Source organism: Sparus aurata, chromosome 16, assembly GCF_900880675.1.
Source record: "Sparus aurata chromosome 16, fSpaAur1.1, whole genome shotgun sequence".
Taxonomy (NCBI): Eukaryota; Metazoa; Chordata; class Actinopteri; order Spariformes; family Sparidae; genus Sparus; species Sparus aurata.
In genome coordinates this window covers 2,317,547-2,340,168 of record NC_044202.1, presented here as the reverse complement: position 1 = coordinate 2,340,168, position 22,622 = coordinate 2,317,547, and the positions used below count along the sequence as shown (strand labels likewise).

Here is a 22,622-nt window from a genome sequence, read left to right as displayed (position 1 = left end):
GCAGACTTTTATGTGTATAGTTTATAGATTGTACTTGTTTTTGTAGTTTGTTTTTGGTAATATGGACCATAAAGGCACCATGAATATTGAAATGGCAAAAGTCTCACAGTTGTTTTTTAATTTTTTTTCAGGCAACAGTTTACTCCAAAATGAAATCTCAGTCATCATCTCTTCCCTCCATGCTGATGAATGTCAGGTTAAGTTTCATTATCCACCAAAGATTTCAAAATCACACACACAAGAATTTTTTACAATGATGTGAGTCATAATAATCTCACTGTATACTGACCTCTGTGGCCTGAGCTGTTAGAAGAGCTCTTAAGCAGGTTTACCTGAGATAGGGTGAACTCTATTGGACAATTTCTACATCAGACTGACATTATTTTAATGTTATCAGTTGTGCTCTGTTGGAGGTCTGTGCAGCATGACTGCATTTATTTTCTTTAAATAAGTGCCAATATGTATTTGCATACATACATATTTAAATATTGATTTTGCATATTTGCAAAACAGCAGCACTGTTAAAGTTGGAATAAACTTACAAGTTAATCACAGAGCTGAGCAGTAAAGTAGTTGTGACAATAATAGTTGGAATCCAACTTTTTAAAGGTGAACGTTTTCTGGTTTCTTTTCTTCTTGATGACAGAAAACTTAAACAAGGTTTTTATTTATAAATATAAATAAATATATGGAAGCAACCCGGAAGCTATTTTTGTTGTATATTAGAGTTTTCCACATATTTAATTTCTATATAAATATATATTAATATTTGTTTTTAATGCTTGGAGCACTACATAATTACATTAAATATTATACTAAGTGTGATTATATAATGTGGCTTTGATTTCGACTCAATTGATCAAGCGAATTGGAAGCTATAGACAAGAAATGCGAATTCTTTCAAATATATTTTAAAAACGATGTAAAATATGACAGGCACTTTAACTCAAGTCAAAGAGATATATCCTGGTCATCCAGAGTATTCATCCAATTCACAACCTCAACTGTGCACTAACTGGAATGCAGTTAGTGCACAGTTAATCACAGCGGCCCGCGGGCACACTGTGATTAACACAAGGAACACTTAAATTGTCATCAACAGCCTGGCTACAATGCATTGAATATGGGATATTCAAATGCGGAACTGAAATTTCTCAGAATTTCTACAGAGCACGTTCAACTTGAATCAATAGCAACATTAGCAAATATCTCAAAGTGGCAGTTAATAACCTAAAATATTTTGGTTGATCAAATAGGTTATAAATTTGATTGATAAATCAACTCATCACACTGCAATTGTTTGTAAGTACAAACAAACATCTACTCCTGTAGTAAACTAGCGGTAAAATGTAAAGACTTTTGGCTTGATGTGAATCTTACATTTTAGCACTGTCAAAATTCTGCTGAAATTAATATTGCACATTCATAATCATTGCCAACCGTACACTGCCTCACACGGGGCACCATTTATGTTGGACCTCGCATTACACAAGGCACAAGTAAGTAATGTTTATGCAACAATTAAAGGGAGATTTAGGTTAAATTTGGCTATCAATGATAATTAATGATTATATGGGATAATTATTAATTATGATAAATAATATGATCCAATTTACATTAGATCGACTCAAGGCACCACCCTTGAGGAAGGGAAAAAAGAGCAATTTTACTAAATCAGTCTCATAAAAAGGTACTCAACTGTTTATAACTCTGATTAATGTTTCACTTAATAACTACAATCAAATTTACCCTAACAGCTGTAATGGTTGAAGGATTTTGGAGTTTTTTACAGTGTAGAGGTTGGCAACATTCACTCTTGTACAATATTAAATAGACAGCAAGAAGGTTCAAAGTCTTTATTCAACACAAAGGTGTGTGTGTGTGTGTGTGTGTCTGGCAGAACAAAAACAATGGTGGTCACTGATATCACATGTGGGTGTGATATGCTCCAGGCTCAAGGGATGTGTGTGTGTGATTTGATGCCAGGGTATAGGAGATGGGTAGTTGCATCTAGAGACCCTGACCCCTAATTTCCACTGGATACGTGTCCGTTGCGTTACGTCTCTGCCACGCCAGCGGAGCTGATATGTTTCACTGTAGTCTATGTGTTCATTTCCACCAGGTCCACTGCGCTGTGTGTCTGCTCCATCCCAGCTCCAGCAATCCAGAGCCTTCCGGAGCAGATACACAGGACTTCTATTTCTGGCGGATGCCGGAGCACGACGCAGCAATTCAGTTTAATGTAGTCTGTGTGAAGCATAATAACGTCAAATTAGCCATCTAGAAAATCATACTACCAATAACTTGACCTGAGGTCACAATAACAGTAGAGAAACACATTGAACACAAATGCATTACATCAACCAGAGTTTAAAGTCCTGCGCTTAGCCGTGCTATGCTATGCTATCTAAGCCCAGTTCAACGTTACCAGTCTTCATAGAAAAAGGTGCTGGTAGTTGCAGGAAAATGTTGGGATTCCAATGTTGAATGCTGTTCTTGCTGTGCAAGGTTTGATGAAAGTGGGCAGAGGAGGAAACTGTTTGCTCATCTCTTTTGCAAGGATAGCAGCTCAGTGCTAACTTGCTTGGTGTTCCTCAGATTGTGTAGTTAGCTGGCAAGCTTTGCGTCGCAGCTGCTGGCGCTAACTGATCTGGAATACTGCAGTGAAGAGAAGTTCTTTGGGTCTGCTGCAAATGCAGCTTGCGGCTCTCCACATCTTGTTGGGCCAAGAAGAAGAAATCTTGAGGGCAGGCAGCACCGACAGAGAGGAGCCCATGAAGATCAGAAATCGAAGGAGTAGAGGTTGTCTTGTGAGAGAGAGAGAACAAGGAAGGCGCTGGGGTTTTGACTATCTGATCAGCAGGGGGTGTGAGGAATAGGGGATTATGGGACAGAGTTCAGATCAGAGGCCATTTTGAAATCCACAATGAATGACTTTATCTGTTGGTCCCAACACAGAGTATTAATACAATTCATCACTGGTCTGAGGTCACTGGGTCACATGACAATTATTTCCTATTCAAATATTTCTGTAAAATCAATTAATCACACATTAGCAACAAATGTGTTATAGGAAACCAATTGTGTTTAATTTTGAACAATAATTTTAATGTTTGTGGTTAATCTATCTTTTTTTTATTAATTATTATATAATCTCATCACTGTTTGTTGCCCTCTATTGTGTTGTATAGATGTTGTTTCTGCATCGGATTTGAAAAAAAAAACACTAGATGTAGTCTTACAAAATCTTTATTTCAGTATCAACACAGCATATAAGCTATTTTACCTCGTAAACAATGGAGAAACAACAATCTCACTTTTCCAATCTTTAATATTTCCCTTACAAACATATTAGTGATAAAAAAAAAAGAAATTGTGCATTCACTACATTTGTTGTGACAGATTTTCGTGGTCCTTGTTCTGTTCTGTCGACTGCAAGTCATTTTACAAACTCTGTAAAATATTCAAATGAGAAGTTAGAGATCAGAACAGAGACATAAATGTCTCCTGCAAAAGTCAAACAAAGGTTGCCTGCTGTTTTACATCAACAACTTCAGGTTAGGCCTGTGACTGTTGGACTGCTCTTCTAAGTTGCAGCGTGGAGTTGGATATAATCAAGATGCAAAAATCCACAATAAATAGAATCTGAATAAAACACAAAAAGTGCTCAGTACTTTATAACTAAATATGGAGATTTGTCTTTTCCTTGATAGTTATTTCACGTAGTACGGTTGACAGGACAGATGATCAGAGGGGTGGAGTTTTTGCCTTGCTCATTAGAGTAGGGGCAGAAGAATAGGAGGAGTCTCTCAGTGAAGCAGCAGCCAGTAAAGGCGTAGATAAGATTGGCAGTATCCACATCATAAAACAAGACCAGACCCTCCTCATAATCCACAAACACCCCCACCCTCTCTGGATTTGACTTCAAACAGAAACGGAATGCAGCAGCGTAGTGCTCATTTTCTTTCCTTAAACTCAGAGACCAGAAACCATTCTGAGGATCAATATAGAGTGGCCCCTTCCTATTGATTGACTCTTTGGCAACTCCTACAACCCACTGAGTCTTTGCTTTAACCTGAACCTCAAAGTAAAATCTTCCTGTAGAAATGACCTGCTTCCCAACAACACACAGATACGTTGAAAACCTCTCTGGGTTATCTGGGACAATATTCCGTGAAACACCATGATGTACCTGTTTCCCATCTGCAGACAGGATGAGTGTTGGAAATGCTGTATCAGGATCAAGAGTCACATCCACTGCAAACTGCTGGGCAGTTCTGAGCTCAGTCTTTGGGAGCAGTTTCTTCAATTCAATTATGAGCATTTCCATCAACGGACAAAGACCTCCCCTCACATTTCCCTCATATGATAGAGAACGGACTCTGACGTCTGTCCAGTCCTTGGTGGACGGAGCAGCATTCAGGGATGGGAGCATTTGGAGGACGTGGAGGTGGTCTTCAGAGAGTGAGAGCTGCTCTAGCTCAGCACTTTTTTTCTTCAGCTCAGAGAGTTCTTGTTCCAGCTCTTTGATGAAGCCTTCAGCTTGTTTCTCTATCAGTGTGTGCTTCGATTTAATCACCTCAATGACTTCGGCCTGCTTTCTCTCAATAGCATCTCTCAGCCTAATCAACACCTGAACACCTTCTGCTATTTCCCTGTCTGCATTTTCCCTGCTGTCCTTGACAGATTGTTTGATCTCTTCAATCTTCAGTTGTCTCTGCTGGATCATCTGCTGAAGTTCAGCCTCTGTCTTACCCAGTTCTGCCTTTCTTTCGTCACATTCTTCTTTCAGAGGAACAACTTCATGTTGTTTGTGGTCTGAAATAGTGCAGAGCATGCAGACACACGTCTGGTCATCTTTGCAGAACAGCTCCAGCAGTTTATCATGCTGCATACACATCCTGCCTTCCAGGTTCTCCACAGGGTCGATCAGCTGATGTCTTTTCAGGCCTGACACTGTCAGATGATGCTGTAGGTGAGTCTCACAGTAGGACACCAGACACACCATGCAGGACTTCAGGGCCTTCAGTTTGGTACCAGTGCAGACATCACAGGGAACTTCTCCTGGTTTGGCAGCTTGTTGCTCTGAGCTGCTGCTGGCTCTCTGTTGAGCTGACTCTTTAATGTGAGAAACCATCTTAGAGTTGAAACTATGCAGCACAGGTCTTCTTTTGAAACGTTTTTTATAGCTGGGACACTCACAATGTGCTTTTGTATCCCAGCGTTTAGAGATGCAGTTTTTGTAGATGTTGTGTCCACATGGTGTGCTGACAGGATCGGTGAACATATCCACACAGATGGAGCACAGAAACTGATCCTTGGGGAACAGGCTGTTGGCAGCTGACATATTCACTGAAAACAAAAGTGAAATTGTGAAGAAGCAGAATCTCTATTAAATAATTATTTAAAACTATCAAAAAAAACATATAAAATGAAGGAATACTTCAAAAATGACAATGATTACTGAATTTTAGCAGACAAATACGTGAAAGTTTGAAAGTTCGAAAAATTGGACAAGTTTCTTTCATTAAATGACAAAAGAAGCACACATTGACTAAGGACAGCTCATGTAAATGTTACTGTGAGGCCGGCAGGTGACATATTCACGGAAAACAAAAGTGAAAGTGTGAAGAAGCAGAATCTCAATTAAACAATTATTTTAAACTATCAAACTACAGAGTGCCACAGTAAATCGTTGACTCTCAATTTGTCCAATTAAATTAAGCCATAGAAAGGCCAAAAGAATACTTTAAATATGACCATGATTATTAAATGTTATGAGACAAATGAGTGAATGTACTTCTTTTCATTAACTGACAAAAGAAGTACACATTGACTAAGGACAGCTCATGTAAATGTTACTGTGAGGCCGGCAGCTGACATATTCACAGAAAACAAAAATGAAAGTGGAAGAAGCAGATAGACAGAGTAATTTATTATTAAACATCAAAGAATCATTACCAGAATGTCAGGAGACAGTTTTGTACCATATGCTTACAGTTTATATTCGTGACAGTTTCATTTTACAGTTATTTAAATGTAAAAAAAAAAAAAGACACACCCTGATTGAAAACAGCTCCAGAATGTGTTAATGCTGGTATTATAAACATATTAGATATAATCTGCTGTACTCACCGGTGTTTGGCAGAGACTGTTATAAAAGATGAGATGAACTGAGGTTGTTTCTCGCTGTTCAGAGAGAAACAACAAGGTGTGTCTCAGCTGCAACACTCGTCTTACTCTGATGATTTCTCGGTTCTTGTTGAGGAATCTGATGTTGGATCTCACCTGTTTTTCCTATGTTACTCCGCCTCTTGTTCCAGCTCCGTTCCTGACTGTTTGTTTCCTCCCTCAGGTTAATGATAGTGACATAATTGCGGTGCATGAAAAAAACATCAGGGAAGCAGAGGACTGAAGCTGTGTATGTGCACTGACAGCTATTTGGAGACTATTTCATTTTAAAATGTTCTGCAATGAGAGTCTACAGTAAATAGATTTATAAAAAGACAACAGAGGAGGCCAGTTTAAGACATCCAGAGAATATGGCATCATTGGGATTACACCATGGTCTCAGTGAATACTTGATACTGATGCAGGGTACTAATTAAATCCTGATATGCAGAAACCTCTGGAACTACTCAGGTGTCCAAGTCTCATTTTCTCTCATGTCTGTCAAAGTGCTGCACTCACCAGGGTTTGACAGAGAATGCTGTTTAGCTGGAAAAAGACCAGATGAACTGAATTCATGTCTCGGTGATGTGTCTGAACTGCATCTCTCTCTCTTACTCCGACAAAGTTTCAGATTCATTTATCTGTCTTGTTGCTGTTGCTCCATCTCTCAAGATATGTTTAATAGGGAGCAAAGTATAAGTAGTTAAACACTAACTAGTGATGTAATTTCTCGATATTTTTAAAGTCCTCTTTGTTTAAAATGAGAGTCTATAGCAGAAAAGAGAAAAGACACAGAAGTCTTTGACATCCAAGAACAAACTGTATTTTTTAGTGAATATATTTTTTCCACAGCAGACTTGTTTGTTTGTTTGTTTGTTTTTGTAAATATGGACCATAAAAGCAACATGACCACTGAAATGGTAAAAGTCTCAAGGTTGGTTTGCTTTTCAGGGAACTGTTCACCCCAAGATTAAAACTCAGTCATGTCCTCCCTCCACACTGATGAAAGTCAGGTGAAGTTTCATAGACCGCCAAAGATTTCTGCAGCTTCACAGTAAAACAGTGTTCTCCGAAATTACTGAAATATTGTTTTAAAAACGATAAATCCAAGATCACCTCAAGTTTACAGGTATAAAGTTTTACAACCCTAAATCACACACACAAGAAATTACCACAATGATATGAGTCATAATAATCTCTCTGTATACTGACCTCTGTGGTCGAAGAGCTGTTCAGAGGTCTGAAGCAGGTTTACCTGAGATAGGGTGACCTCTAGTGGACGATTTCTGCAGGACATAGACATTATTTTAATGTTATCAGCTGTGCTCTGGTGGAGGTCGCTGAAACATGACTGCATTTATTTTCTTTAAATAAGTGTCAACATGTATTTGCATTATAATATTTAGTGTAAGTTATGATTTAGCTCAACAGAACAGCAGCACTGTGAATTAAAGTTGGAATAAACTTACAAGTTAATCACAGAGCTGAACAGTAAATTAGTTATCAAGTGTTACAATTGCCCTTTTTAGATAGAAAAGGTGGCACATTTGCTCCAAGGTAAGGGCGACAATGTGCCGGCCCATGTTTCTAAAACGGAGGCGTAATATTCCTCCTTTTCCAAAAGCCGCCTCTGAGGTAGGCGTAAACATGTGATGCTCGAAGTTGGGCAGTGAACATTGACAATGAATTTGTCTTCAAAATAAGAGCTTTACATTGCACCCCATCAGGGCATGTGAGCGGAGCGTGCGAAATATAGTTGGAGCGCAGAGCGGGTTTTAATCCAAAGGCCAGAGCGATGGTTCCATTTCGCTCCGTTCCGTTCGATACCTCTCTCCACAAGTCTAGGGCATGCACAAGTCCACACAGACTCACGTGTGCCGTCAAGGGTTAGCCTACATCAGAGGTCATTTGTTGAGAGATGGAGTTTGTAAAATATTTCGAAAAGCAAGCAGACAGGTCATATAGGTGCAACGTCAGGAATTGCTCCCTCTTTTAAATTTGAGCAAGCGTGGAGCGATTTCACCAGAGCTTAATGAAATTTTAGGTGAGCGGAGAGCAGTCTTTGAGCGGAGCTGTCTGGTATAACTTTGAGTGATGGAGCGAAGCGGCGAACACCCACATAAGCGGGGAGCGGAAATTCTCGCCGCACAGCTCCGATCACATGCTCTGCACCCCATTGGAGTTTAGAATTGGGTTCTTAGCAGGGGGGTTTTAAATTGAATGTAGCAACCGTTCCTAGCTTGCCGACATAACAACAAGCTAACACAACCAAACAGCTACAGAGACCGAGGAGACGCTGCATCTCCTGGATCTCAGCGGCTGTCCAGCTGCTCATCTTAATGTCCGTGGATGAAATGATGGACTGACTGCTGTGATCAGCTGTTCCTTGGTTTTAAAACTCCCCGACTCTGGGTCGCACAACAGTGCAGGTCATCAACACCTCCGCCCCTCTCACGCAGGAGCCGGCACATTGACACTTCGTTTTTAGATAGCAGTCGAGGCGGAAATAAGTGTACCCTCTGAGGTGGAAAATCGGCGGATCAAAACAGACCCCCAATTTGCCGCCCTCTGTCTAAAACCACGGACCGAGCCGCCAAAAGGACGGGCAAATTGGCGGCTTGGTGCTCTGTCTTAAACGGCTAATGATAGTTTGAATCCAACTTTTTAAATGTGAATGTTTTCTGGTTTCTTTCCTTCTTGATGACAGAAAACTGAAAAAAACGTTTTCATTTAAAGAAATAAACATATATATAGAGGCGACCTGGAAGCTATTTAAAAATAAAATAGCTTTTAAAAAAGATTATTTTCTAAATATATAAAACCATAAAATGTATTTTGAGTCAATGGCTCGCATGTAAAGGAATTTACTGAAAAAAAAATACAGATTTTTTATTTCTATATAAAACATATAATATATATGTATATTTTAAATGCGTGGAGTACTAAATAATTATATCAATTAATAATTAAACTAAGTGTGATGATATAATGTGGCTTTGATTTCAACTCAATTGATCAATCGAATTCGCCGCTATAGACAAGAAATGCACATTTCTTTCATATATATTTCAAAAACATTAATATAAAATATGACAGGCACTTTAATTCAATACAAAGAGGTATGTCCTTGTCATCCAGAGTATTAATACAATTCAAAACCTTAAACATGCACTAACTGGAATGCAGGGTAGTAACAATCAGACGATTGTCTCTTAAAGTTGACTTAGGCTGAAACACGTGGTAGAAACAGCTAAAGTACAAAACTTCTGTTTCACGGGGCTGGTAGCATGCTGTGGCTCTCTCTCTCTGGCTCTACTTGGTACTCAGGCTGAAAAGCGAGGCAGTAACAGCAAGATATAAACTTATTTGTGTCACAGGGCCGGTGGCACGCTGTGATTAACACGAAGAACACTTAAACTGTCATCAACAGCTTTGCTACAATGCATTGAATACAGGATATTCAAATGCTGAGCTGGATTCTCAGAATTTCTACAGAGCACTTCCAACTTGAATTGATAGTGGCATTAGCAAATAGGTCAAAGTGGCAATTAATAACCTAAAAGATTTTGGTTAATCAAGTGGGTTATAAATTTGATTAATAAATCAATTCTCATCACACTGCAATTGTTTGTAAGTACAAACCAACATCTACTCCTGTAGTAAACTAGTGGTTCAATATTAAGACTTTTGGCTAAAGGGTTCAAGATGCCAACAGTACACTGCCTCACACAGGCCACCATTTATGTTGGACATTGCATTACATAAGGCACAATTAAGTCATATTTATGCAACAATAAAAGAAAGATGCTGTAATAGTTGAAGGATTTGGGAGTTCTTGAAAGTGTAGAGGTTGGCAACATTCACGCTTGTACGATATTAAATAGACAGCAAGAATGTTCAAAAATCTTTATTCAACACAAAGGTGTGTGTGTGGGGGGGGGGGGGGGGGGGGGGGGGGTGCTTGTTGGGCCCAGAAGAAGAGATCTTGAGGGCAGGCAGCCTCGTGGGGGAGATGGAGAGGAGCCCTTGAAGATCAGAAGTCGAAGGAGTAGAGGGTGACGAGTGAGAGAGAGAGAAATAGGAGGTGGCTGGAGTTTTGACTATCTGACCAATAGTAGCTCAAACCTGAATTGTGCAGGTGTGAGGAATGGGGAATTCTGGGACACTGAGTTCTGTTCAGAGGCCATTTTGAAATCCACAATGAATGACTTCGTCTGTGGGTCCCAACACAGAGTATTAATACAATTCGTCACTGGTCTGAGATCACTGGGTCACATGACAATTATTTCGTACTCAAATATTTCTGTAAAATCAATTAATCACACATTAGCAACAAAATATGTTATAGGAAACCAATTGTGTATCATTTTTAACAATAATTTTAATGTTTGTGGTTAATCTACCTATTTTTATTAATTATTTTATAATCTCATCACTGTTTGTTGCCCCTCATTGTGTTGTATTGATGTTGTATCTGTGTTGGATTTAAAAACAACACTAGATGTAGTCTTACAAAATCTGTTAATTTCATTATAAACATAACATAAAAACTAGTTTACCTCGTTAACAACAGAGAAACTACAATCTCGCTTTTTCCACTCTATAATATTCCCCTTACAAACATATAAGTGATAAGAAAACCAGTATATAACAAATATCAAGAGGCAAAAGATGCATGTATTCACCACATATGTTGTGACAGATTTTCATGGTTGTTGTTCTGTCGACTGAAGGTCATTTTACTCTATGAAGTATACAGATTTTATATATATAACAGAGACATACATGTCTCCTGCAAAAGAAAGTCAAACAAAGGTTGACTGCCGTTTTATATCAATTTACATTATTGTCATAAAATCATGAAAATTCAACTTACATAAAAATATACAAAACAACTTAAGGTTAGGCCTGTGACTATTGGACTGCTATTTTAAGTTGCAGCGTGGAGTTCAATAAATTCAAGATGCAAAAATCCACATTAAATAGAATCTGAACAAAACACAAGTGCTCAACATGTTATAGCTAAATATGGAGATTTCTCTTTTTCTTGATAGTTATTTTATGTAGTACGGTTGACAGGGCAGATGATCAGAGGGGCGGAGTTTTTGCCAGCCTGATTAGAGGAGGGGCAGAAGAATGGGAGGAGTCTCTCAGTGAAGGAGCAGCCAGTAAAGGCGTGGATAAGATTGGCAGCATCCACATCATAAAACAAGACCAGACCCTCCTCATAATCCACAAACACCCCCACCTTCTCAGGCTGTGACTTTGAGTTGAGACGGCATGCTGGAGCATAGTACTTATTTTCTTTCCTCAAACCAAGAGTCCAGTAACCATTCTGAGGATCAATATAGAGTAGCCCCTTCCTATTGATTGACTCTTTGGCAACTCCTATAACCCACTGAGTCTTCCCTTTAACCTGAACCTCAAAGTAAAATCTTCCTGTGGAAATGACCTGCTTCCCTACAACACACAGACCAGTAGAAAACCTCTTTGGGTTATCTGGAAGCTTCTTCTCGAAATCACCATACTTGGGATGACAAACTTGTTCACCATCTCCAGACAGAAGGAGTTGGCAATGTGCTGTATCAGGATCAAGAGTCACATCCACTGCAGACTGCTGGGCAGTTCTAAGCTCAGTCTTTGGGAGCAGTTTCTTTAATTCAATTATGAGCATCTCCACCAACGGAGCAGAAGCTGACCTCATATTCCCCTCATAAGATGGAGAACGGACTCTGACCTCTGTCCAGTCTTTGGTCGGTGGAGCAGCTTTCAGGGACTGCAGGTTTTGAAGGAGGCGCAGGTGGTCTTCAGAGAGTGAGAGCTGCTCCAGCTCAGCACTTTTCTTCTTCAGCTCACAGAGTTCTTGTTCCAGCTCTTTGATGAACCCTTCAGCTTGTTTCTCTATCAGTGTGTGCTTTGATGTAATCACCTTAATGGCTTCAGCCTGCTTTCTCTCAATAGCATCTCTCAGCCTAGTCAAGACCTGAACACCTCGTGCTATTTCCCTGTCTGCATTTTCCTTGCTGACCTTGACAGATTGTTTGATCTCTTCAATCTTCAGTTGTCTCTGCTGGATCATCTGCTGAAGTTCAGCCTCTGTCTCCTCCAGTTCTGCCTTTCTGCCTTCACATTCTTCTTTCAGAGGAACAACTTCATGTTGTTTGTGGTCTGAAATAGTGCAGAGCATGCAGACACATGTCTGGTCGTCTTTGCAGAACAGCTCCAGCAGTTTATCATGCTTCATACACATCCTGCCTTCCAGGTTCTCCACAGGGTCGATCAGCTGATGTCTTTTCAGGCCTGACACTGTCAGATGAGGCTGTAAGTGAGTCTCACAGTAGGACACCAGACACACCAGGCAGGACTTCAGGGCCTTCAGTTTGGTTCCAGTGCAGATGTCACAGGGAACTTCTCTTGGATTGGCAGCTTGTTGCTCTGAGCTGCTGCTGGCTCTCTGTTGAGCTGACTCTTTAATGCGAGAAACTATCTCAGAGATTAAACTATTGACCTGCAGCACAGGTCTTCTCTTGAAACGTTTTTTACAGTTGGGACACTTACAAGGGACATTAATATCCCAGTGTTCAGAGATGCAATTTTTGCAGAAGTTGTGTCCACATGGTGTGCTGACAGGATCAGTGAACACATGCTGACAGATGGAGCACAGAAGCTGATCCTTGGGGAAAGGGCTTCTGGCAACTGACATATTCACTGAAAACAAAAGTGAAAGTGTGAAGAAGCAAAACGTTAATTAAATAATTATTTAAAAGTATCAAACTACAGGGTGCCACAATAACTCAGTTGGTGGAGAGGCTGTGTCCTCGCTGCAGCAGCCCAGGGCACAAGTCTGACCTCTGGCCCTTTGCTGTGTGTCTTCCTCCCTCTCTCTCATCCTGTCTGTTGTCAACTCACAAGTTGTCCTATTAAATTTAGCCATAAAACGACCAAAAGAATACTTTAAAAATGACTATGATCATTAAATGTTAACAAATGAGTGAAAGTTTTTTTTTTCATTAACTGACAATAGAAGCACACATTGACTGAGGACAGCTCATGTAAATGTTACTGTGAGGAAGCTGACATGTTCATGGAAAACAAAAGTGAAAGTGTGAAGAAACAGAACGACAGAATATTTTCTATTAAACATCAAATAATCATTACCAGAATGTTAGGAGACAGTTTTGTATCATAAGCTCACATTTAACAGTTATTTCAATGTAAAAATTTAAATATATAAACACATCAGATATAATCTGCTGTACTCACCTGTGTTTGGCAAAAGATGAGATGAACTGAGTTTGATTCTCGCTATTCAGAGAGAAACAACAAGGTGTGTCTCAGCTGCAACACTCTTCTTACTCGGATGAATTCTCAGTTCTTGTTGAGGAGTCTGATGTTGGAGCTCACCTGATTTTCCTATTTTGCTCCGCCTCTTGTTCCAGCTCTGTTCCTGACTGTTTGTTTCCTCCCTCAAGTTAATGATAGTGATGTATTTGTGACACGTAGAAAAATTATCAGGGAAGCAAAGTGTCGATGCTCTCTATGTGCTCTGAGAGATATTTGGAGACTATTTCATTTGAAATTGTTCTGCAATGAAAGTCTACAGCAGTTAATAGTAAATACATTTACAAAAAGACAAAAGAAGAGGCCAGTTTAAGACATTCAGAGAATAATTTTCTCATGTCTCTCAATGTGCTGTACTCACCAGGGTTTGACAGAGACAGTTGTTTAGTCTCTTACTCCGTCAAACTTTCAGATTAATTTATCTGTCTTGTTGCTGTTGCTCCATCTCTCAATAAATGTTTAATAGGGAGCAAAGTATAAGTATTTAAACAGTAACTAGTGTTGTAATTGCTCAATACTTTTTAAATGTCCTCTTTGTTTTAAAATTGGAGGCTATAGCAGGAAAGAGAAAAGACACAAGTCTTTGACATCCAAGAACAGAGAATTTTTCCCACAGCAGACTATTATGTGGATGGTTGATTGATCATACTTCTTGTTTGTTTTTGTAAATATGGACCATAAAAGAACCATGAATACTGAAATGGTAAAAGTCTCAAGGTTGGTTTGTTTTTCAAGGAACAGTTCACTCCAAATGAAATCTGAGTCATCATCTCCTCCCTCCATGCTGATGAAAATCAGGTGAGGTTTTATAGTCCACAAAACATTTCTGAAGCTTCACATCCAGGGTCTGAAATTAACTTTTTGACTCACCAGCCAAGTGGACTGGTAGATAAAAAAATCCACCGGCCAATCATATCTTTTACCGGCCGAAATAATAAATTGCCTTTTTGTGTTACATATACATTAATTTCCATACATTTCATTGAGATAATCTATTATGTTGAATACAAACTTAAAAAAGAGGCCAGAGCAAAGTTGAAGCGTAATTATTAGGGGGCCAAGCCTGAGGGGCCAAGGGAACGCCTATGTAGGCAGACGCGTTTCCTAGGACCAGCGGTGCAAGGAACCCTATTGTAATTGTAAAGATTTTTATTTTTCTCCCGCTAAAAGTGGTGATGCAGGCTTAACCATGCAAGGGAGGGCGGTGTAATTTGGAGGGTTGGTGCAGACACCTGCACGTACCTCAGACACAAAAAAATACATATATCCACCTGCAGGGGGCGCTATAACCTAGGCCCACACGTTTTTGCCTATAACTCCCACACCGTATGTCGCACATTCAAAAACCTTTTATCCCCAGATTCCCTGAATGGAGCTGAATCACTTTGCAATGGCCACGCTCACTTTCACCTAGAACGTTTTTTCGTAAAATCGTAAAAACTGGAAAACCTACTTTTTCGAACTCCTGCCTGAAACTTGGCACGTACACTCTTCAGCTGGAACACCAGCGCAGTATTCTCGAGTTGTGGCTCTGCATGGACTGCATCCACTTCAGAGCTCGATGGTCAGTTTGAAGGATGAACTCTAGCCCGAGAAGATAGTACCTCAGGGAGTCCACAGCCCACTTGATAGCGAGTCCCTCTTTCTCGATGGTTGAGTACTTTCTTTCCCTGTCAAAGAGCGTCCGGCTCAGAAACAAGATGGGCTTCTCCTCTCCAGGTTCTCCTTGGGCCAAGACCGCACCCAAGCCAACATCAGAGGCGTCCACTTGAACAAGAAACTTCTTAGTGAAGTCGGGGCTCTGCAAGACAGTTCCTTTAGCTTATTAAATGCCTCCTCACATTCTTCAGTCCAGGGAAGATGGGAAGAATTAGTCTTCCGTGTGAGATTCGTTATTGGAGTAGCTAATGTGGCGAAATGGGGCACAAATCTTCGGTACCATCCTATGAGGCCAAGGAAAGACCATACTTGCCTTTTGGTTTGTGGTCTGGGTATCCTTCGGATTGTCTCCAACTTCTCCACCAGCGGCTTGATCTCTCCATGCCCGATGCAGTACCCCAGGTACGTCACCTCCTCCTGGTCCCAGGAGCACTTCTTCTGGTTGATGGTTAATCCAGCTTTCTGAAGACTCCGGAGGACCTGCTCAAGGTGACAGAGATGCTCCTGCCAAGACTAATTGTAGATTATTACATCATCAAGGTATGTAGCTGCATACTGGCCACAATCAGCTAAAATGATGTCCATGAGTCTTTGAAAGGTAGCAGGCGCCCCATGCAGACCGAATGGCATTACTGTATACTGATACAAGCCGGTAGGTGTTCTGAAGGCTGTATATGGTCTACTAGGAGTGGTAAGTGGGACCTGCCAGTACCCCTTGCATAGATCTAATGTGGTCATGTATTTAGCTCTCCCTAATCTTTCAAGCAGTTCATCAATTCTGGGCATTGGATAGGAGTCAAAACAGGAAACACTATTCAACTTACGAAAATCTGTGCAGAATCGGAGACTTCCATCTTTCTTCGGAACCAGAAGAACAGGACTGGACCATTCACTTTTTGAGGGCTCTATGACACCCATCTCTAACATGGTCGCGACCTCCTCCTTCAATGGCTCCACCATTCTCTCAGGAACACTGTAAGGTCTCTGTCGGATGGGTGTAGAATACTTCAACACAATGTCAATGACTGATTATCTTTGTGTGACCTGGTCTCTCCTGGAAGAGCAAAGGGAAGGACGCCTGTACATGGGTCAGCTGAGCTTGTTGCTCCCTACTCAGATGCTCAGGTAGCTCCATGGCAGCTCTTTGAGGTCGAGCTGGATCCATGTCCGACTCCTCATATCCGTCCTCTGCTACTCGCACCATCATCACTGGTTTTGCCGCTTGAGTCAGACCTCTCTCCTTGAACTCTCTCAACAGGTTGATGTGCAGAATCTGCCTCTGACGCTTCTTATCTGGGCACAAGATTTCAAAAGTTACTGGTCCAACTTTTCTAGTGACAACATAGGGACCTTGCCATTTAGCAAGCAAGTTACAGGTGCCTGAAGGCAGCAGTACCAACACCTTCTGCCCTGGTTTCAGTTCTCTGTCTCTAGCATGGATGTCATACCACACCTTTTGCTTGGTTTGGGCCTCCCGTAGGTGCTCGTGGGCCAGATGTCTCATCTTCTCCAACTTGTCCCGCATTTGGAGGATGTAGGAGGCAATACTGCACTGGGCTTACTCACCAGCCACCCAACTCTCCTTGAGTACGTCCAGGGGCCCCCTAACCTGCCTGCCATAAACTCTTCTTCTCTGAATGCTTTAGTAACAGACGTTCAACTTCAGGCTCTCGCTCCTGTTGCCGCTCCTCCAACGCTTGGGCCCCAACAGCCAGCCCTGGTTCCTGCTCCTCCTCTTCCCCCAGCTCAGCGGCCTTCTCCTCCCCTTGCTCCTCACCCCACTTTGCTAGTGGGTTTTTGCGGGAAATTCGGCCACGCCCTCATCCAGACATCTCAGGTTTTTACTGACTATCTCTCCTTGGAGACTTCACACATCCCACCACTGCCACCATTTGTTACCCAGTGGGAGTGTAGCTCGAGTGAAAGTCAGAAAAATTCTCCTCAGGATGTTAGTGATGGGAACGGCAGTTCTTTTTACTGTACTGAATCTCTAGAATCCGTTCATTAAAATGATTCGTTCAAAAGATTCGTTCACCGAATCGTTCAGTGCTCTCCAACTCCCTGAACTGATAAGCAGCCAAACGATCCGTCATTCAGTTCATGATTCAGCCCTGAGGTTCAAGTTCACTTACTGAGGGACGGTGCATTCAGGGACTATAGTACACAATCATTCGCGGGAGACACAGCGCTGCTTTGAGGTATACATGCACTAAAATTATTACACGGTGAAAGTGTCCTCTGTGCACAGTAAAATCATTTAACATGATGCTACACAGATGTTAGCAACACAGCGCTAGTTTTAGCAGTACGGTTACTGAACATGAATCAACTCCTCTGCCCTGAGTGAGTGACTGACTGACACAGCGCCACTTTCGGCACAGTACGTGAACGAGAATCACCTCCTCAGCTACGCGAATCATGAGTGAGTGACAGCGCGAACGTGATTCACGTCCTGGCAGCCCTCGTTCGCGAACGACCTGTTGAGGACGTGAATCACGTTCGCGCTGTCACTTGAATCAGCGTGAACGTGAATCACAACCTGCTGAAGACGTGAATTACGTTACCTGCTGAGAATCACATTTGCGAACGTGAGTGACTTTTACTGTGCAGTAAAATCACTTAACATAATGCTACACAGATGTTAGCAACACAGCGCTAATTTTAGCAGTATGGTTACTGAACGTGAATCAACTCCTGAGTGAGTGACACAGCGCCACTTTCAGCACAGTACGTGAATGAGAATCACGTCCTCAGCGACAGTTCTGTGTATGCAGTAGGTTCGCGAATCATGAATGAATCACAGCGCTAACGTGAATCACTTCCTCACAGTTCTCTGTGTGAGTCGCAGCAGTTCCACTCCCCGCCGGCATGCTAGCGGCTGAGCTCAACTGAAATGAGAAAGGAACGAATCAGTTCTTGAAGTGATTTCGTTCACTTCGTTCACTTAAAAGATTTGTTCGTTTGAACGACACGTTCGCGATCGACACAACACTACAGGATGTCAGGAACAGGCAGGAGGCAGGTGTGCAGAACAAAATCATGTTTAATTGTTACCAGGCCTGGACAAAAGCAAAAATACCAACTGAGGCAAAATGGCTGAAAAGAACAATACACAAACAACTTAAAGGGGAGAGCTGGCTGGTCTTCCTCCCCACATGGCAAAAAAGAGCTCTTCTGAACTTTGGCCTTCCTATATAACCTGTAGAGGCCCCGCCCCTTCATTAACCTACCACCCCAGGTGCTCCCAATATTCAACTCAGTGCAGGCCCCTCCTTCAGGCCCTGTCAACAGGTCTCTTCTCCTGTTGAGACAAACAGTCACATTAATGAGCGTTCCAGTCACTATCGGCTGTGCACCGCCTATTTGACTGGGAACACTTCAAAAATACAATAACTTGGGAATAAGTTACTACCCCTCTGTGACACACACGCACTGGTTGGAGTTTTCTGTCCATAAACATGTGATTCTCCCAGGACATCCTGTCCTCATATGATAAGATGTCGATGCCATTATAAACACTATGGTCTGGATAAGGGCGTTATGACGTCTGCTCTATGAGTTTAGCCATGGTTGATTGATGGTGTTAACCCGTAGGAGCAGACTTACTTTCTCAACCCATTTTCTTTCTATTCCTTATTTAGCCAGAGGGGAGAAGCTCTGCATTAACAGATAACCATGTATGCTTCCTGAGCTGTAGATGTAACTTGAAACTAGAGAAGGTTCAGAAGGAATGACTTGGCATCACACTGGGCATGTTGTTCCTCCCTGACCAAGACTGTATAAACTGCTTCAGCTTCAGTCATCGGTGTCTCTGAGTCTTCCACAACAAATTCCACAACAAGATGTACATACAAACCTATTTTTTTCCACATGCTTGTGGACTTCAGATGATAGTTTCAGCCCCTTTTTGCAACTCGCTGAACAACAATCGTGAAAATTAATAAGTGAATCTATTTCTAATGCTGGAGTGTCGATGATGGAGGAGCAGAGCAGAAAACCTTTTCATTAACCTGTTAACTTAATTTCCTCCTCGCTGTATCTGAGTGGCCCCGGGGTCCAATCAGACCCCACTTAAGAGCCACAAATGATCTAACACACACACACACACACACACACTGGCCAGCTCTTACCGTGCAAATGACACAAACTACCACACACACTCACTTACTCACTCACTCGCTCTCAGCTGGTCAGCTCTTAATGAGCACCGCTGAGTGAAAATCACACACACACACACACACACACACACGTGTTCAAAGCAGCAACTTGTTAAGATATAAATTATTCACACACACACACACACTACCTGCAAATGATCATACAGAGCCACATTAATAATGCATGAGTAGGAAAACGCTCTCTCTCCCAGCAGAGAAAGGGTTATTAGTGTTTTTAATTAATTGGTCTTCCTGCAGCCTGAGGAGGTCCATCTGATATATATATACACTGAGTGGAGGAAGAGGAGGAGGAGGAGGAGGAGGCTGGGAAGGTCAGGTAGGGAGAGATTGAAGAGATAAAGTAGGAGGAGTACGTGAAAGTAAAGAAGCACAAAGAAAGAGAGAAAGAAAATAAGAAAGGCTGCCACTCATTAATGTGAAAAACTGGATTCATTCATCAGAAAGTGAGAGTGAGGCAAAGACAGAGAAGAAGAAGACATCTCTTCCTGTAGTTTGTTGGCAGAGGGTGCGATGATGTCTGTCCACCACTGGATGGAGCTGAATGACCACTGTCCTTCTGTCGTTCACCTCCCTCTGCTCCTCTTCATGAGGAACAACACGGCTCATATGACCGAGAATGTCTGAATAATGAATGAGAGATCACCTCTGCTGACATCATGCAGTGTAATTTGTCGCCGTACGTGCTGTTTGTAGCTCGGCTTTGATGAGTGTTGATGAGGTTTAGTTCCAGTAGACAGATGATATGTTGTGATGAGTCTCCGTGACAAATCGTATCATGAAATTACATGTTGTGTCTCAAATCTGAAAAGGTTTAAAAATATCAAATAAGGCATTATGGGAAAACAAATTCTTGTCAACGCTGTGTCAACACGAAGCTCCAGAAATGTTTTGTGGTCTACGAAACTTCACCTGACTTGCCGTCGACATGGTGGTGAGGAGTTTTCTGTCAATATATGCTTCATAAATGTTTGATCAATAAACAATACACATGCACATGTGGAAGCACATCATTTTTAATTGGATAAAACAATTACAGTTTGCTCCCTTAGTGTTAATTGGGCTGTTATAGTGCTTGACTGGATGGACAAAATCACATATTGCATCACTCGACATTCGGACAGTGTTGTGGGGTGACTTCTGGTACTCTCATGATGAGATTTCTGATCAATAATCATCAGTAATGTGGATATAATGACGAAGTGGGTAAAGACAAGTATTCGGACAAGTAGAACAGTCCCACATGACATCAATATACTTCAATGAAGCCTTTAAAACCATTAACAGACGACACTTCTGATCACAATATGATGATATCCAAAATCCTAGATGATATCATCAATACATCACCCAACTGTCCTAATAGAATCATGAAAAAATGAATAATAAATGAGTCTCTGTGACCTTATAGTCCAGTAATGACTAACGACCTTCCATGATAATGTTTTCATGTTATTTACTCCTCCTTCCTCTGAAGTACGGAAACATAATGTACCCTCTGTGAAGCGAGCTGGCTCATTACGACGACCACTGTGCCTTCATTAAAAAAAAGTTAAAAACATAAGCACTGTGATGTAACTGTTAACGGGGCCTGCCGGATTTCACGTTACCGTGGCAACGAGACGTTAATATCTGGAAACGGCCGAAAAATCTAATTACGAGCCGACATTATCATTAAATAATATCAGCGCGATGACTCCGGGCCCATCGGAGGGCACTCAGTCAGAAGCCCCGCGGCTCCGTAATGATGGAATAAGTGAGTCTTTGCTCCATTGTTGGTGTCTCAAAGAGGACAGATTGATTCTCTGATTCATTCTCTGGGATACAAAAACCCCTTAATGTAGCCTTTCACACCCCCTCCACCTCCTCCACCACCTCCTCCTCCACCTCCTCTCTCCATCTTCAACATAACACCTCACTCTCATGTTCCAGGTTAACTCAATTACAGAGCAATCCTCTCCTCCCCGGCTCCTCGCACGTGAGCAGCCGAGGCCATTTCTCTAATCACTGTCATTATAACAGCCAACACAAAAAAAACAACAGCTACAGGAAGTCCGGCCTGTAACCTGGACTGTTTTCAGATTTCCACGTGTCAGATCAATCATAAGATCCGGCTCACGTTTCAGAAGGAGGAGGGGATGGTGGTGAGATCGACCGCCAAACCAGAGACCACAGATTAATAAGTACGTTTGTTGTTAGTGTGAAACCGCTGGAGATTTTTCAGATGCCTTGACAGTTTTAATCGCTGTTTGTGTTGACAGGTATTTAAAGCCAAAACAGTCAAGTTTAGTTTTGTTCTGGTGTCGCAGGAGCAGTTCTGAGTAATTTGCCATGTCGGTCTGTCGGTGAACAGATTGTTCTGTCAGCATGATAGTGAGCCGTCACTAAACTTCACTTGTGTAGTTGAGATCGAAATGGAGGCCAAGTTTGAAGATGGACGTGATCCAAGCAAGGGAGCAGGAAATAGGAAGGTAGGAAGCAGGAAAGAAGCCGTTCGCCCTCACTCTTCAGCCCCGACCCACATTTGTTTTACGTTGCAGATCGCTGTAACCCAGTTCCAATCACTCTGTCCTCTCTGCTCTCACCTTGTCTGTCTGAGCGTCAAAAGCGACTTTCAAAAGCTTGCACAAAACATTCGAGGTGAACTGTTCCACATTTTCTGACCTTGTAAAAAGTGACTTTGATAAACCGGCTCGTGTCTCGATCACACCCCTGTGAAGAACAGGCGGGGCGGAGTTCTGGTCCTGAGACAACAGAGAGCGAGAGAACGGCGCCTGAACGCCATTAATCGTCTCCCGCGGTGTCGGTTTCTCCTGGTTTGTGTCGGTGGGAGCAGCAGAGTGGAAAGAGAGGACGCGGCGAGGAAGTGTTGGAGTCCAAGTCCTGACAGGACGAGGAGAGTGTTACAGTGACCAGCGCTAACACGGGAACACAGACACAGATAAAAATAGACTGTAATGTAAAGACGATGTCAGAGTTTATGATTCATTGCGTCCATATCACAGGAGGATGATTTAATGAAGTCAGCGTGACATAAAACTTAATCATATACGTGTAGCGCGTCGCTCTCGGTGACAAATCTTTCAGCTCGCATTGGTTGGTTAAGATTCACTTTTTCGGTCCCCAGCTCTCATCATCGCTGTTTCCAACCACGTCACGCAGCTGTTCTCAGTGATAAATATCTGATAAACCCATCGATCAGCACCAGAAAGGTAGGCAGACAAAATGATCGACTAGCTGGTGAACACAATAGAGCATTTCAAGAGCTTCTCCACA

The 22,622-nt window shown here is 41.8% G+C and overlaps 1 protein-coding gene across 1 annotated transcript; it reads right to left on the bottom strand.

The window, feature by feature from the left end:
• Nucleotides 1–11,229: 11,229 nt before the first annotated feature.
• LOC115566271 (E3 ubiquitin-protein ligase TRIM21-like) lies at nucleotides 11,230–12,874 on the bottom strand. Its single transcript, XM_030392075.1, has one exon. The coding sequence runs from the start codon at nucleotides 12,872–12,874 to the stop codon at nucleotides 11,231–11,233; it is 1,644 nt and encodes a 547-aa protein (XP_030247935.1). The 3' UTR covers nucleotide 11,230.
• Nucleotides 12,875–22,622: the final 9,748 nt, after the last annotated feature.

Bases quoted from the DNA above. Each gene is read 5' to 3' on its own strand.
- LOC115566271 (XM_030392075.1), bottom strand. From the start codon at position 12,874: ATGTCAGTTGCCAGAAGCCCTTTCCCCAAGGATCAGCTTCTGTGCTCC.